Source organism: Camellia sinensis, chromosome 9 (genome assembly GCF_055761805.1).
Source record: "Camellia sinensis isolate YWXY chromosome 9, ASM5576180v1, whole genome shotgun sequence".
Classification (NCBI taxonomy): Eukaryota; Viridiplantae; Streptophyta; class Magnoliopsida; order Ericales; family Theaceae; genus Camellia; species Camellia sinensis.
Window position 1 is genome coordinate 184,041,059 of NC_138969.1, and position 17,361 is coordinate 184,058,419.

Consider the following 17,361-nt stretch of genomic DNA (forward strand, 5'->3'; position numbering starts at 1 on the left):
GGTTGCGTTCATGGAGATAGAAGGATTGGAAGTTGCAACAATACTCAGATTATCAAACATACTCCCCAAAATCTTATTCAATTTGTCCGACTCTCTTACTCTATTATGTTGTTCCTGCCGTTTACAAAATGCTTGGCTCGTTTCGTTGGCAGAGAAGAAGGTCTGTTGGAGTAGGAAACCAAACACTTTTCATACCATATGACTGCCTCTTTCTTGAGTGGACAATGTTTTACAATCGCATCGCTTGCCGAGTCGATGCAAAAATTGCAAACACTGGCTGCAACATCAACTCCGCAGAGGAACAGGCCATAAACTCTGTCTGGGTCATCGGTTTTGATGGCGGTGGAGAAGTTGGATTGATTGCCATCATTGTAAGGTGACCCGGACAGGAGGCCTTTGAGGTTGCTTTCAAATTGGCTATGGACGGTGTAATTAGCGGTGGTTGTTGAGCATATTGTATATAATGGGTAGGTAACTTGTGGCATAACAAGCAGAACAGAGAAAAACAGGGGAATCAGAGGCATCATCGTTTTCCTTCCAACTCTACAAGAACCACAAAACTTGCCAAACAGTGTGGACTGTAAATTAAAGATGGTCATAGGCATGTAAGCCTTGTTTGGGAAGATGACTACAATTGTCAAATTATTTGCTTTACTTTTTTGGAAAATGAGTGGAGTACTAATTACTGCTACCACTAATGATGTGGCAGTAGGTCTCACCATGAATGATTTGATGTTTTGGCCTTGGTGTTGTATTTTTTTTCTTTTTTTTATCAAGTGTCATGTCATTAGTGGTCTTTTTAGAGCTCCAAAATTAGTAATCTCTATCATTGTTGTACTTTTTTATATTTTGTCTCCGTTTGGTTGTGTTTTGAAAATATACACTTACATTTGAATACCATGTTTGGTAAGAGTTTTGGAATCAGTTTTTTAAAACTCTACAAAGAACTCTGTCACAGGCGCGCTTTTCGAATTTATTTTTTTTGCAAATTTTGCCTAACCGGTCGTCCTGCCGGTTGACCGGAATAGTGAATTTTTTTTTTTTTTTTTTTTTTTTGCAATTGATATGTTAATTTTTATATAATCGAAAAAAATATTTTTTGAATTTTTAAAAAAATTTTATGTGCTTTAAAATAATTTTGAGTTATATGCTTAGTTATGAGTTATAAATTTTTATATCAAATATCAAATGTCACATCAATAATTTCCCACTCAAATCAAAACTATTTACCAAATAAATTTTTCACACTCAAATAATAATTCCAAACCTTATAAACTCAAAATACAACTCATACTCTCAAATCATAATTACAAAATTCTACCAAACGCAACCTAATTCTCAAGCCCCCATTGGGGGTGTTTGTTTCAGCTTTTCAGAGCCAACTTATGGCTTTTAGCTTTGAAAAAGTTATTTTGGACTGTTTGGTTAAACTTATTTCAAACAGCTTCTGATTCTAACAGCTTATTTTAACTCAAAAAAACTAATTCTGAAAAGCTGCTCACCCCTTACTTCTGATTATCAGCTTCTGCTGTGGAGATGTTAATTTATGGTTATACTCTTAAATTTTTTTATTTTTTATTTTTTTAAAAATAGAAAAAGACTCAAATGGACTATAGATTATTATTATTATTTTTTATGAGAAATGTAGACAAACAAAAAATAAAAATTAATTAAAAAAACCATTTCACAGCTTATTTAACAAATACTATTCAGCAACTTAAATCTATAATCCAACAGCTACACCAAACAGATTAACAACTTCTAATTAAAGTCATAATCTATAATCTATTAAGTTATAATTTATAAACTGTTTTAACAGTTACACCAAACGAGACCATTGATGGCCTTTTGCCCACTCAGCACACCAGCTTTGACCAATCCAACACAGCTTATAAGTACTGAGATGTTAATTAATCCATACGACTTTCACGTCAGTATGATAAGTGCCATCAATTATTGGTTTTTTTTTTTTTTTCACATTAAACTCTAATTTTTTACATATTTTTTTTTAAAAAAAGAAGTCAAAAAAAACTAAAAAATAATTTAACCTACTTTTCAAAATATGCCAACCAAGTTACAATTTGACCTATTTATGTGATGTTATTTTAAAAATCAATGGAGAACAACCACATGAAAATATTCATTATACTTAGATCTCGTTTATCAACTGTTTATTTTAATTAAAAAGTTAAAAAATTAAAAGATTATTGTAACTTGTCATATCACTCTTTCTACATTTGGACACATCTTTTAACTAAAAATCAAAAAAATTATTAAAATAACATATTCCCAAATACGGCCTTAATATTATTGTATTTTTAAACGTCTCACTTTAGTCTTCTTACTTTAGTTCTTAGGCACCGTTTGGGAAGAAAGATTTGAGGTTTTTTAGGCTATTTTAGTCACAAAAAACAAAATAGGTTATTTTAGCCACAACAAATAAAACATCACATCCAACTCATAATCATTACACTCTTCTCTTACAAAAAAAAGTTAAAAAAGTCAAAAAACCCTTCCCAAACCAAGCTTTTTAGTCCAGGCTAAAATAGCCAAAAAACTAAAAAGTCAAAAAATCAACCCACTTCCCAAACCAAGCCTTAGTAGATTCTTTTATTTTTTTTTTAAAGTCTCATATTTGTCCCTCCATCAATTTTTGTAACAGCAATTTTTGGAACAACCTTATTAGATTAAATCTTATTTGAGAATAGATTATTTTAATAATTTTTTTATTTTTTACGAAAAGATATGTAGAAAAATACATAAAGTAATGTGACAACTTATTGTGACCTTTTAACTTTAAAGCTAAAATACTTAGTTTCCAAACAAGGCATACTAGACTTGAATTTAGGGGGTTATGTGTAACAATTAAAAATTCAATGATAAAATGAAATTAAATGTAAAATGCAAAAATTTACTGTTTATATAATAATTTTGGTTTTACAATGGGAAGCAATTTTATTTTCAAATTAAATTAATTTAAATATCAATAATCACGTAATTTGATTGTATTTATTTAGGAAAATATAGAGATGACTAATTTGATTTTAAAAATTGACGGTCATCATTTTTATGACCAACAAAATTTATTCAATTTAAAGTTTTAAACAAACGAATTTACTTGAGGGTACTTAGGCCCCGTTTGGGAACTTATCTTTTTAGCTAAAAAGTTAAAAAGTTACATTTTTAGCTAAAAAGTTAAAAAGTTACATTTTTAGCTAAAAAGTCAACAACTCATATCAAAAAGTCAAAGATTCTCTTTTCTTTCTACTTTTTGCACATTTTTGGGTAATTAGCTAAAAAGTGATCACAAACATATAAGTTTTTTTTACCTACTTTTTTAGCCAAATAACTAAAAAATTACTAAATTAACCTGTTCCCAAACGAGACCTTAAAAGAGTAAACAATACAATACGAATAGCCAATTTTTAAACTCGGACCCTCTAGCACGCTACGCTGGACTGGAAACTAGATGGAAGCTTCCTCATAAAAAATGTACCTAAACTTCCTATCAACATTGGTTCAAAAAAAAACTTCCTATCAACATTTGTTCCAAAACGTGGGACTATTATGAACTTTATTTTAATAATTTAATCTATTTAATTTTTAAATTTATTGTAAAAAAATAAATTAATTTGATGATAATAGAGCTAATTAATTTATAATTATTAAATTAATTTGATTTTTTTAGATTGTCAAAATGGGGGCTATTGGGACCCAACACCAAATTTGAAGTCGAGAGAATTCATGCGTCGTTTGACAATTTAATATTTTTGTTTAAAAACAAAAAAAAAATTAAAAAAAATTAAAAAGTCAATAATTTATGTCAAAAAATTAAATATTTCATTTTTCTCTATTTTTTACAAATCTTTTTATAAAAAAAAAATCAAAAAGTCATTTTAGATATATTAATTTTTTTACCTTATATTTTAATTAAAAAAATCAAAAAATTACTAAAATATTTTATTCTCAAATGAGACCTCATTCTGCAACCAATTTCATAATAATGGGTTGGGAGAAAAAACATTACCAGTAGGGGTGGGCGCAGGTCGATTGCGGCCACAGAACCTTTAATCCGCCATTCGTCCGTCAAATTGGCGGATTGAAGAAAATCAATCCGCATCCGTCCGCCAATCCGACAGATGTGGATTAAGCAGATTAACGGTTTGACGGATGGATGCAAATCGGTTTGACGGTTTAAGATTTTATAAATTTTCAACATAATTCAACTTGTACACTTCCTCAAAAAAAAAAAAAAAAAAAGAAGAAAATATTACAGTGAATGACTTAAAAAACTATTACAATCACTGTATGTCTCATCCAAAAAAAAAAAAAGTTTGAAACTTTAAAATATCATAATCACTGCATGGCTCATCCACATATTACAATCATAACATGATTCATCCACATAAAGTATTACAATTTGTGGTTCTTAAAATATAATAATAATTCAAACTACCAAAACCATGAACATGGCAGTAGTAGAGATTGTATGTCTCTGTATTGTTACATCTATATGAAAAATGAGTGAGAGCACTAATTAGTGCTATCACTAATGATGTGGCAGTGAGCCCCACCAAGAATGATTTGATGTTTTGGCCTTGGTGTTGTATTGTTTTTCTTTTTTTATTGAGTGTCATGTTATTAGTGGTCTTTTCAGAGCTCCAAAATTAGTGGTCTCTATCATTGTTGAATTTAAAAACCAAAAAATATAGATAAATAATACGTTTATTTCTTTCAATTCAAAAAATATATTGAAGTTGAAAATTTTTTTTTAACAGAATATTTAAACTCTTTTTCAATTGAAAACACAAACAAAATATTTAAACAAATTGAAAACATAAAATCTTATAAATTATTAGGTGTGCTCGCGGTTTGGCGGTTCGGTTGTGGCCAAAGGAATCTCAAATCCGTCATCCGTCCGCCAAATTGGCGGATTGAAGAAAATCAAGCCGCAACCGTCCGCTCGTCATCACGCATCTGTCTAAAATGCAAAGGATCAGATCGGTTCGGTCGGTTTTGACGGATCGATATATCCGCTGCTCACCCCTAATTACCAGTAAAAAAACTAGCTTTTCAGGACGTTTTGTTTTTAAGTTTTTTTATATGCATTTTCGTAATAAATAAAAAAAATTTAACTATACACAAAATAATCATAAATTATTAAATTAGAGTATGTGTTAAGGGTTATATTTTCATGAATTTATAATTATATTTTTTCTTTCTTTATTTTTGATATTTTCCCCCCAAAAAACTAAACATAAACATTGCCATGTTTGAGCTTAGTCTTCAGGTGTTAATCCTTTCTACTATTAGTTTTTGAAATAAGTTTATGGTAGAGCAATCAATGGCACTCAGACGATTAGCCTGTGTTGGTTCATCCACCACTATTTTTCACAGTATTACTCGTCACAATTTCTCCGTATCCTCGGCTGATCAATTCGCATTCAAGTTTGGCTCTTTTAAGACCGGTGAGCTGCGATAATCTACCAGACTTTTGTACCCATTTGAGTAACGTCGATCTTTTTCTCATAAACCCGCGTTCTTTGACCCATTTGTCTTGCATTCAAGGTGTTCGTGAAAATGCCTCAATAATGACTGTGCTGTTGCTTATAATTTCTTTACACTCATGCTAACTGCATTTATAATGCTACCCAAAATTGTTTGTGAAATTTCTTCATTATGTGTATATGAATTTCAGTTTGGATGGAGTTGTTTGGTGATAAATGATTAAAAAAAAAAAAATTTGAACAGAAAGACAACTTTTTTTTCACCCATATGACTAATAGCACTCCTCTGAACATGACAGTGAGCAAACACAATTCAGTTATTTTATTTTTCCGAGTGACCATAATTATTTCTTTTATTTTCTCATTCCTCGATCCAAACAAAGGCTTAGTTTCTCCATGGGAACATTCTTCCATTGTGGCAGATGTTAGATTTATGAAGTATATCAGCTTCATCTTTCCTTTCATGGGTTTCAAGGGATGCTAACAAAGCAGCTTATTCAATAGTGATAATCCACTCTTGAGTCTTTCTTGTTCCAGCCTAGCTAAGGCAATTTTGCTTTCTGGTGGCTGTTCTTATTGTTGATGTTCAATACTTGAGATCATATAGGCATTCCATTCCACAATATTTGAGATGTCATGTGCTAGTCACATGTTAATTTCCCATCCATTTATGTAACAAATCCTTAACGGAAAGTTCGCATTGATACAAATTGATAGTTGAAAGTGGACAACTGTAATGCTTTTAGAGGGGTTAAAATGATACTAATATATAGTTCAAGTGTAATTTTACCCATAAATGAGGCCTCGTTTGGGAACAGGCTTTTTTAGTAATTTTTTGGTTTTTTGACTAAAATGTGATATAAAAAAAACTAGTATGTTTGGGATGACTTTTTGGCTTTATATAAAAAGATGTGTAAAAAGTAGAGAGAAAATGGAATCTTTGACTTTTTTGTATAGGTTGTTGGTTTTTTGGTTTTTTTAGTAACTTTTTGGCTTTTTGGCTAAAAGGGGCACTTGCCAAACGAGGTCTGAGAGCATAAATAAAAATGCAAAAGGAAATAAATAGCTGCCCCTAATACCTTGGTAACTAGTAATCATTCACTTTTGTAGTTCATTTGTTTAATCTCTCTGTTCTATTCATTTTCTTAGCCAGAGGCAGATTGATGATAGTGTTCCATTAAACTTGAAATGCTGTCCCTAACTAGGGTTTTATGAGTGTGTTGTATATCTATGGTCTATGCATGAGTTGAGTTTACAGTTATGGTTTTAACTGGAAATTTTTTACACTTTAAATTCAAGATCAGAGGATGACCAAGGCTTTCAGAAATGGCATAATGGAGGTGGAACTTTCCACAAGTCAGCGTGTGTTGCTGCAACAGCGCTCATAGAAATTGGTGCCATAGTTCATCCAGAAGTTGTCATTGGTGCAAATGCTCATATTGGATCAGGGGCTATCATTGGACCTGCTGTCACAATTGGTCAATCAACAAAACTAGGGTATGCTTAACTTGTTTATCTTGTCTGGATACAGTTGTCTTGTTAACTATGTAATTTTTGTTATTCGATTTTGATTGAACTACTATATTTTCTCCAGGTATAATGTTGCACTCAGTAATTGTGCAATTGGTGATTATTGTGTTATCCACAATGGAGTGTGCATTGGTCAAGATGGTACGACTGGACTATGTGGAACTTTATTTCCTTTGGTAGATGAGCATTGAACAATGCAGTAAATTCTTTAAGTGACTGTTTATCAACATTATAGATTTCGCAATAGACACTGAAGGACACAGTTTTTGTTTCCTTTGGTTTCTTATAGATGAGCATTGCATGCTGCTGCTAATGAAATTCTGTCAGTTTTAAATTCTCATCTTATAGCTTGGATTCATGTTGTTTCTTTGCAGGATTTGGTTTTTTTCTGGATGAGCATGGCGATATGGTGAAGAAGCCTCAAGTAGGTGATATTTAAATTAGTTCTGATTCAAGGTTACTGTTGTTTTGTTGTGGACCTATGGTGCTTTAGCATTCTTATTTTTCACATATAAATATCTAAGAACCTATTATGAAACAAATTATCTTGTAATATTGACAGATATATTGAATGGTTCATCATATTTATATGAAAAAGAATATTGAATGGTCCACATGTTGCATTTTACTGCTTGAGAACCGTAAAATATATAGGTGCCCGAGGCCACTCCTGAAATTTATAGTACTATTTTAATTTGTTAATTCTAGATTGCTACATAGATATTGTTTCACAGGATATAAATCTAAGGGGCTGTTAATGAAGTTCTAGAAATGACGAATTTTCTCAGTCACTTTCAGATCCTGTGTACATACTGGGAATAGTCTTGAATTGTTTCCCACAACATTACTCATCCATGGGTTTCTTGTAAAGGAACAAATAAAGTTGAGTTGAATCATTCTTGAAGGCGATTGCCTTCATCATGGGTAATCATACATTGACAATTGAAAGAACCAAAAACCTCTCCTGTCGTCAATAGTAAGAAAATCAGGGAATAGTCATAAACTCCCTGGTAATCCAAGCCAAAAATGATGTCACAACAGGCACCATTGCTCAGATGGGTCATTTTCTTTACTTCAATTGTGTGCAATGTTATACCTTTTTGTAACTAGTACAAGGCTTCATTTTCTTCATTAGATTGTCATTAATAATAATAATTAATTGATGATGAGAGCTCAATCATATATCTATTACAGAGCATTAATCAAAAAGCATAAAATTTGTAGGTCGTGCATTGAAACATGTCATTTTTTAAAAGAACTAGACACTATTGACACTGGGGACGCACGTGTCCATCACTTAGACTTACACAAAGCATATTGCTAGTTTGAATAAAAAAACATAGGATTCCATTTTGACATAAAAATAATGTGGAGTTTATACCTATCAAATATCAATCCTTCCTCATTTTGGATTTTTAATTTTAGGAATTCTGAAGCTCAAAACTTTCAATTTATTTATCAATAGAGCTTTCGAGAATAGATACTAGACTTCTTGTTCACAATTCTATTCCAATATGTAGAATGTAGGAAATGACTTACTATTTTGATATAATACTCTAATTGAATTTATAATGTAAAAAATCTCATGTTCGCATGTAAAAATATATATACTAATTCATAAATGTCATGTAACGGCCATGCTATGTCCTGATTTTTATTAAAGTTGTTTGTATTTGCGCTTCTTAGGATATTTACATTTTCCAAGATACATGAATAGCAAAATGGGATTAAATAATTGTCCAAGAACTTGCTTTGCATTCAATTATCTACACTTCTTTGTGAAAAAAAATATGAAGCTACGTAGTCCTTGAATTTTACTTCTGTTCTTTTTATCCCAGTCTTTTAACAATTACCAAATAGGGTTGCATCTTATATCTAGTCCAGTTTACGGATTTTTCCCCCTTCCCTTATCTAGATCTTGAAAGCACTGATAGGGCACCATGTGGAGATAGGTGCAAGTACATGCATTGACAGGGGCAGGTGAGATTTCTGTTGCCTTCAATTCTGTCTCATGTGGTTGCCATAAATCCTAAATTTTGATGCACTCGAAAGACTAACTGTGCCACATATTTGGTTATGCAGTTGGAGAGACACTACAATAGGGGATCATACAAAGATAGATAATTTAGTTCAGGTGTGATTTAGTTTCCTAGATTTCTTATTAACTTGTTCTTGAATTTGAAACTGACAGTGCACTTCACTTTGCAGATAGGTCACAACGTGGTTATCGGGAAATATTGTATGCTTTGTGGACAAGCTGGGATTGCTGGTTCAGTGACGTATGTAACTTGATGTTTATTTGTACTAATCCATAAATTTAATTAGCTTGTACTTTCAATGCACCAATGTTTTGATTTTGCTTTTACTTTCAGTTTAAGGATTTGGTTAGCTTCCAAAGTTCCTATGATTCATAACTTGGTTTTGTACTCTCTAGGATGGGTGACTATGTTACTTTAGGCGGACGGGTAGCAGTTCGTGATCATGTCTCGATTGGTTCAAAGGTATATTTACTGGATTAGTTGACAATAGCAGTGCCCTTACACCTTTAGTTTGGATTTTCCCTGTTTCAGAGCTTTTTAATTAGTCTTCTATTGTTTCACCTATAATTTCGATTAATTAACAGAATCTGTTGAATTAACTTTTCCTTCATGCCTAATTTGTTGTAGCTGCAAAATTTTTATTCTTTAGATAGTACCTGTGATTCTTGTTAAGACAAAGATAGTGTTGGTTATTACTTATTAGTATGACTGGAATAAGGGTTCATTGTGTTGTGTATGCTTTATGTGGACTTTGGTCATACCCATATGCATTCGACGAAAACTCTAAACTTGTATACTGACCAGGATGGTTCTTGGCCAACAAATACTATTGCCTCCAACAAATAATGATTGATTTGCACCAAAATAGACAATTTCATAGGACAGCAGGTATAAACACCACGTGTAATATAGTTATTGTAATGCCTGTTCTGTCATGCTCCCTGTACATGAGTAGAACATCCTGATAACATGGTTTGACAACACAGTTTTATACTTCTTCAAAGATGAGGCCAGTATATAGCTAAATTCTCTCAAGTGTGTCCTTGACTATTCTGAAGAGAATACATAGAGCTATAGAACATTCATATTATGTTAGCCAATTAACTGTTGATATCTGTGCATACTGAATTATAACTTTCCTCAGAATGCACACTGACAACCATGTATGACTGTCATATTTACAAGTTGATTATAACCACTTTAATGAAGTTGAATCAAAATAGTTGATTACATCTGGGACTGCAGGTACGGCTAGCAGGTAATAGCTGCGTTACCAAGGACATCAATGAGCCTGGAGATTATGGTGGCTTTCCTGCTGTAAGTATATATACATGTTACTCTTGCATATAATGATGTCTTATCAGAATTAGTTGAGTACATCTGCCAAAATTTTGTTGTTGGCTTACCCTTGGGGCTAAATATCATGATGCCATATCGACATTTAAATGGTCTTTCCTGCAGGTTCCAATTCGTGAATGGCAAAGACAAGTTGCTATCCACCACCGGACATTGAAGTAGAAAGAGAATTACTTGGAAGATAACAAAGATGAAGTTAAGGGTTTAGCTTGTATGGAATGTTGCTGATTTTTATATGCTGTTGTGAAGTTATAGGTTTAGTGCAATCACCTAATGATGAACACAAAAAGTTGATACAAGAGAATTTTGTTGATGTGTAACCCATTCGACAGTTCAAACATGCTTAGATTGAATTATACAATATTTAAACAAATCGATGATATTTGATTAACAATCCATATCTCTTGTATGTTTTGTGGATAATTTAAAATACATGACTGCCAGACAACCATGAAGCATAGTCTGCTTTTCTAATTGATAGGATCAATTTATGGAGAAGCCATCTATGAATTTTGTACAAGAATATATTAGGTCATATATCGGTCGATATAACACTAATAGTCTATATATTGATGAATGATGGTAGCAGAAGTTCAAAATTCTGGCTAAAACGACACGATACATAACAACCTAATATTTCCTACAATATCTGTTATACTATGATATTTACAAGAATTCAAACATTACAAAAAATGACTAATCTATGGGGAAAACAAAAAAAGTCAACTTCTTTGCTATAGTCCTTCGTTATCTTGTACCCTTCTTCGTCGACTTCTTGGAATTGTGACCCAACTTAATCTTCTTCTTCTTCCCCGAAATCTTCCCATCCGAACCGATTGGTAAATTACCCTGCAAGTTAATCCCGTGATGCTTACTAGTCAGCCCCCACATTCGATACCGGATTTTAGAAACCACAGTCACCTTCAACTCCGCCGTTGCATTCGATACTGCATTCATTAGTTTCTTCCACACTTGTGCATCAGTATTCACATGATCGAATATTTGGCTCGTCGTGCCCTTCTTTTGGTGGAAAGAAGATATGGTTTTTTGTCCAAGAGCTTCTTCACTGTAATAAAACGTCAGGAAAGTATCATCATGGTAAATATTGGAATCTTGGTTAGGGTTTTCAATTTCGAGTTCAAACAAGACCGTGCCACTTTGCCCATCCTCATTTGCCGTTGAATTCGTGTTGGTGTTGTTGGGATTTGGGATGGAGAATTGCACGATGGTGTAGGTTGGTTGTCTGGGGTGAAGACTTAGCCAGAGAAAGAAGATGAGGAGGCCGAAGAGCACGACGACTTGGAAGAGCCAGAAGGTGAAGCTTCTGGTTTCACACATGGTTTTTTAGGAAGAGTGGAGGTTTAAACTGCTTTGTTTTCTCTCAGGTTGGGCAGTAAGGGTCGGAGAAGAGATACTTGTAAAAACTCGTTATTTAAGGCCAAAGAGTCGGGCGAAAAATGGGTGCTTAAGATATGATTTGGTACTAAACAAAGAACATATATGTATGAAAAAGAGATTGAAAACTTAGAAATGGAGGATTGGTAGTGCAGAGTAAAATATAAGGATGTTGTTTTTTCTGAGAAAGTACGGAACATTGTGCTTTTCTTGTTGGGTTCTTATAAACGCGTAATGGGGTTTTTAAAGTTTGTATTGGAATAGGAATATGCTGTGCGGTTAAGTGTGATATAGGTGGAAGCTACCACCCATCTACCTGTGTGTATCCTTTTAGGCCATGTTTGGTTTGTCTAATAAGGTTAGGAATGGATTATTTTTGTGGGTAACCACAATGTCATAGTTGAAGTCAAACTCAGTCGCTTAAATAAGATTAATCCTTGGGATTTTTTTTTTTTTGGGACACTACAACCCTTTTTAATTTCAACCATTTATGTATATGTGAGACTCACTCATATATGTGAGGCTCACACCATCAATGATTGAGATCTAAAAAAAATTATAAAACTCTAAAAAAAAAAAAAAAAAGAGATCTAAATCATTATTATTTTAATAATTGATGTATTAGTGGTATCAACCAAATGATTATCTTAATAATTGATGTATTAGTGAGCATATCCAACGGTAGTAGGCATTTTACCTATCTGAATATTACTATAAAGTATATATTTTATTTTGCCTATCAACTGTTTTATGTTTTTACTCCAACTCTTTATTTTAGCTATTTATCCAAATACTATTAATTTTATAAAATTCCACGTCAACAACAAAGATGGAGGGAAATGATCCTAATGATTGAATACATTTTGCCTAGCGTTGAAGGCTAGCTACATGTAGCTAGTGAAAATGAGTTGAGCCAAAATGCCTAATCATATGCCTAGTGTATTGGAATTGAAAAAAGTGAATCATACTAGGTATTTTAACTAACAAGTATTATATGCCTAGTGCATTGGAGATGCTCTAATCACATGAGTATTAGCAATCTCGCCCAATTTTTACAACTAGAATTGTGTTATTATATATATATAGTTGACTTGTGTGATGTATGGATTAATTTTTTTAACAAAAATATTAAATAAAATTAAGTTAAATTATTTATATATGTTTATATGTAAATTATTTTTAAAAATATTTTACAATCTATGCATTACAAAAAAATAATATTAATTTTATCATAATATAAAATATAACCTTAACAAATATATATATATATATATATAATAATTTTAGTTGAATTATTTATGTATATATCTATGTGTACATATGTATAAAATTATTTAAAAAAATGTATTACGAAATATGCAGCGTAATTTTCGCTCGATTGAACTATGAAAGTATATTTTAAATATATATATATATATATATGATAATAAAATAAATATTAATTTTAATATTAAAAATAGTGATTAAATTAGAGAAAAGAAAAAGTCATTTAAAATTAAAGAATGATTTTTATTATTTATTTTGATAAATTTAACCATATCATTCTACCAAAATATTATTTAAATATATATAATTGTATTTTAATTATTTATATATATTTTAATAATCTTAATCTTGTCGTGCTATATAACTGAAATAAATGTATATAATGATTTTATATGATATTAAATTATAACATAATAAAATAAACATTCATTTTGACATTAATAATAATAGTTAAATTGGAAGAAAAATTAATAACATAAAATTAAAAGTGATTCTAATTTTTTTTTAATTTTTTTATTCATTTGGAAATAAAAATATGTAGAAATAGAAATTATATCAAATTTATTTTAAAAAATTAAATATAAGTGCGTTGTGGTTACATTAAGAAAAAACCAATAGACTAATTAATTATGTTAAGTATTGATTTTTCTTTAATATCTTTTTTACACTGTTTCTACATATTGTATATGATTCTATATATAGTTATATAAAATTTAAATTAAATGTAAACTTTTTCTAATAAACAATTTCATGTTAAATAGAAAACTCAATATAAATTAATAATGAAATATGAATAAGCTAGACGAAAATAAAAAATATATTTAATTTTAATACAAAATTTGAATACTTGAATATGAGTGAGAAAAATAGAAGAAATTTAATTTTTTTTGTTCATATAATTCTATTAACTTTTATTTATGGGTAGTTTAGATTAATTAGAAAACTTTTAAATATTATATTTTAAAAATAATTAGTATAAAGGTATGTTACATGGCACTTTTTAAAAAAAATAAATAAATAAATAAAGAAGAAGAAAAGAGAACTGGGCAACATAGAAGAAAGAAAAATTTTGAAAGTAAACACTACTTTTATATATATCAGTGATGGTGTCCACGTGCGTTGCACAAGATATTTCATCTATTGTAATTATATATTTTAAACAAAAAACTTCATAAATAGACATGGAGGTATACTTAGTGTGTGTTTGGTAACGTTTACGTTTTCAGTTTAGATTTACAAAAATTTTATAAACTGGTTTTTGTTTATTTTTTGTTTATTTTTAGAAAAACATAAACTACAAACGTGTTTGGTAATTGACAAAATGTTTAAAAAATTTTAAAAATATAAAAAAGAGTGAGAAATGGCAAGTGGTGGCAAGTGGAGGCGGAAGATGGTGGTGGAAAGTGGTGACGGTGAATGGTGGGTAGCTAGTGGTGGTGGGTGGTGGCGGGTGAGTGGTGGTGGTGGGTGAGTGGATGACGGTGGCAGGTGGTGGGTGGTAGTGAGTGGGAGGTGGTGGTGGCGGATGGCGGGTGGTGGTGGATGGCGGGTAGGTAGTGGGTAGTGGGTGGTGAGTGGCGGATGGCGGGTAGTGGTGGGTGGCAGGTAGGTGGCGAGTGGTGGTGATGGGTGGGTGGGTAACAGTGGCAGGTGGTGGGTGGTAGCGAGTGGGTAGTGGTGGTTGGTGGGTGGCGGATGGCGGGTGGAAGTGGGTGGTAGCGGGTGGGTGGGTGGGTGACGGTGGCGGGTGATGGGTGGTAGCGAGTGGGTGGTGGTGGTGGTGGCGGCGAGTGGTAGGTGGTGGTAGCAAGTAGGTGGCGGATGGCGGGTGGTGGCGGGTCGTGGTGGTAGTGGTAGTGATAGTGGGTGGGTGGGTGACGATGGCGGGTGGTAGGTAGTAGCGAGTGGGTGGTGGTGGTGGGTGGTGGGTGGTGGATGGTGGTGGCAGGTGGGTGGCGGGTAGTAGTGGTGGTGGGTGGGTGGGTAACGGTGGCGGGTGGTAAGTGGTAGCGAGTGGGTGGTGGTGGTGGTGGTGGTGATGGGCGGTGGGTGGTGGTGGCAGGTGGGTGGCGGGTGGGTGGTGGGTGATGGTGGTGGTAATGGGTGGTGGTGGCGGGTGGGTGGGAGGTGGCTGGTGGTAGTGGGTGGCTGGTGGTGGCGGGTGGTGAATGGTGGTGGCAGATGTGTAGTGAGTGGTAGTGGCAAGTAAGTGGCGGGTGGTGGTGGCGGGCGGTGAATGGTAGTGGCAGGTGGTGGGTGGTAGGGGGTTAATGACAGGTGGGTGGTGGTGGTGGTGGTTGTGGTGGCAAGTGGGTGGCAGGTGGGTGGTGGCAGGTGGTGGCTGGTGGTAGCAGATGGGTGGTGAGTGGTGGTGGAGGGTGGGTGGTGGCGGAAGACGGTGGTGGAAAATGGTGGCGAGTGGTGGCTAATGGTGGCGAGTGGTGGCTAATGTTGGGAGATAAAAAAAAAAAACTGAAAATTCAAAATGGAAACACATTTTTTGTGTTTTCATTTTTTGACCAAATTTATAAACTGAGACCACTGATTTACAAATCAAAAATTTTACAAAACAAGTTTTTATTTGAGTTTTTAAAATTTTTGTAAATATAAACAGAAAACTGAAAACGTGGGTCTGTTTGGTAACATTTACGTTTTCAGTTTATATTTATAAAAATTTTATAAATTAGTTTTTGTTTTTTTTTTGTTTATTTTTAGAAAAATATAAACTACAAACGCGTTTGGTAATTGACAAAATGTTTTAAAAAATTTAAAATATAAAAAAGAGTGAGAAATGGCAAGTGGTGGCAAGTGGCGGCGGAAGACGGTGGTGAAAAGCGGTGACGGTGGGTGATGGGTAACGGGTGGTGGTGGGTGGTGGCGGGAGAGTGGTGGTGGTGGGTGGGTGGGTGACGGTGGCGGGTGGTGGGTGGTGGGTGGTGGGTGGTAGCGAGTGGGTGGTGGTGGCAGGTGGGTGGCGGGTGGGCGGCGGTAGCGAGTAGGTGGCGAGTGGTGGTAGTGGGTGACGGTGGCGGGTAGTGGGTGGTAGTGAGTGGGTGGTGGCGGGTGGGTGGTGGCGGGTGGGTGACGGTAGTGAGAGTTAGCGAGTGGGGTGGTGGTGGTGGTGGTGGCAAGTGGTGGGTGGTGGATGGCGGGTGATGGTGGGTAAGTGGCGGGTAGGTGGATGGGTGGGTGACGGTGGGGGGTGGTGGGTGGTAACAAATGGGTGGTGGATGGTGGGCGATGGTGGGTGGTGGGTGGTGGTGGCAAATGGGTGGCGGGTGGTGATGGGTGATGGTGGTGGGTGGGTGGCAGGTGGGTGGTGTTGGTGGTGGGTGGCTAGTGGTGGATGGTGGTGGCAGGTGGATGGTTAGTGGTGGTGGCGGGCGGTCGATGGTAGTGGTGGGTAGATCTCAGGTGGGTGGTGGGTGGGTGGTGATAGTGGTGGTGGTGGCGGCGAGGGATGGGTGGTAGTGGCGAGTGAGTGGCAGGTGTGCAGTGGGTAGTGCGTAGTGGTGGCAGGTGGGTGGTGTGGCGGGTGGTGGATGGTGTGGCGGGTGGGGGGTGGTGGTGGTAGGTGGGTGGTGAGTGGTGGTGGCAGGTGGTGGTGGGGGGTGGGTGGTGGGTAGTGGTGGTGGAAGACGGTGGTGGAAAATGGTGGCAGGTAGTGGCTAGTGTTGGGTATAAAAAAAAAAAAAAACTCAAAACGGAAACACATTTTTTGAGTTTACATTTTTTGACCAAATTTATAAACTAAGACCACTGATTTATAAATCAAAAATTTACCAAACAAGTTTTTATTTGAGTTTTTAAAATTTTTGTAAATATAAACAGAAAACTGAAAACGTAAGTGTTACCAAACAACACCTTACTAATCTCACATTCAATAATTTTTAGGTAATTTAATTTGGGTTTCATGCATATATATATATATATATATATTTGTTTATGGTTTCTCATGTCATGGTGATTTATTTAAAATTAAATAACTACATATCATTTTGAAACAATATTAGTTAATCTGACTTTACTATTGAAAACAACATAACTAATACAACATAACAAACTCTTAATCCATAGTATCATTCAAATTGTGTTTCTATTAACTTCACACAAATATCTACAATTCACTTCTAAATATCACTGCAAACACTCCCCCCCCCCCCACCAAAAAAAAAAAAAATCAAAAATTATTTTGGCATCATGAAAGAATGTTATCTCCACAAATATGAGTCAATAAAAATCTTTCATAATCGTTTTAGAAAGTCCTG

General features: G+C 34.3%; 2 protein-coding genes across 2 annotated transcripts; one reads left to right on the forward strand and one right to left on the reverse strand.

The window, feature by feature from the left end:
- The first annotated feature begins 5,145 nt into the window (after positions 1-5,145).
- LOC114306831 (putative UDP-3-O-acylglucosamine N-acyltransferase 2, mitochondrial) lies at positions 5,146-10,826 on the forward strand. Its single transcript, XM_028252170.2, has 10 exons — positions 5,146-5,468; positions 6,812-7,004; positions 7,102-7,178; positions 7,412-7,461; positions 8,953-9,017; positions 9,120-9,171; positions 9,246-9,316; positions 9,472-9,538; positions 10,322-10,393; positions 10,538-10,826. The coding sequence occupies exons 1-10, from the start codon at positions 5,330-5,332 to the stop codon at positions 10,592-10,594; spliced, it is 843 nt and encodes a 280-aa protein (XP_028107971.2). The 5' UTR covers positions 5,146-5,329; the 3' UTR covers positions 10,595-10,826.
- A 353-nt stretch (positions 10,827-11,179) lies between these two features.
- Positions 11,180-11,770, reverse strand: LOC114306841 (protein NDR1). The gene has a single exon (XM_028271715.2). The coding sequence runs from the start codon at positions 11,768-11,770 to the stop codon at positions 11,180-11,182; it is 591 nt and encodes a 196-aa protein (XP_028127516.2).
- Positions 11,771-17,361: the final 5,591 nt, after the last annotated feature.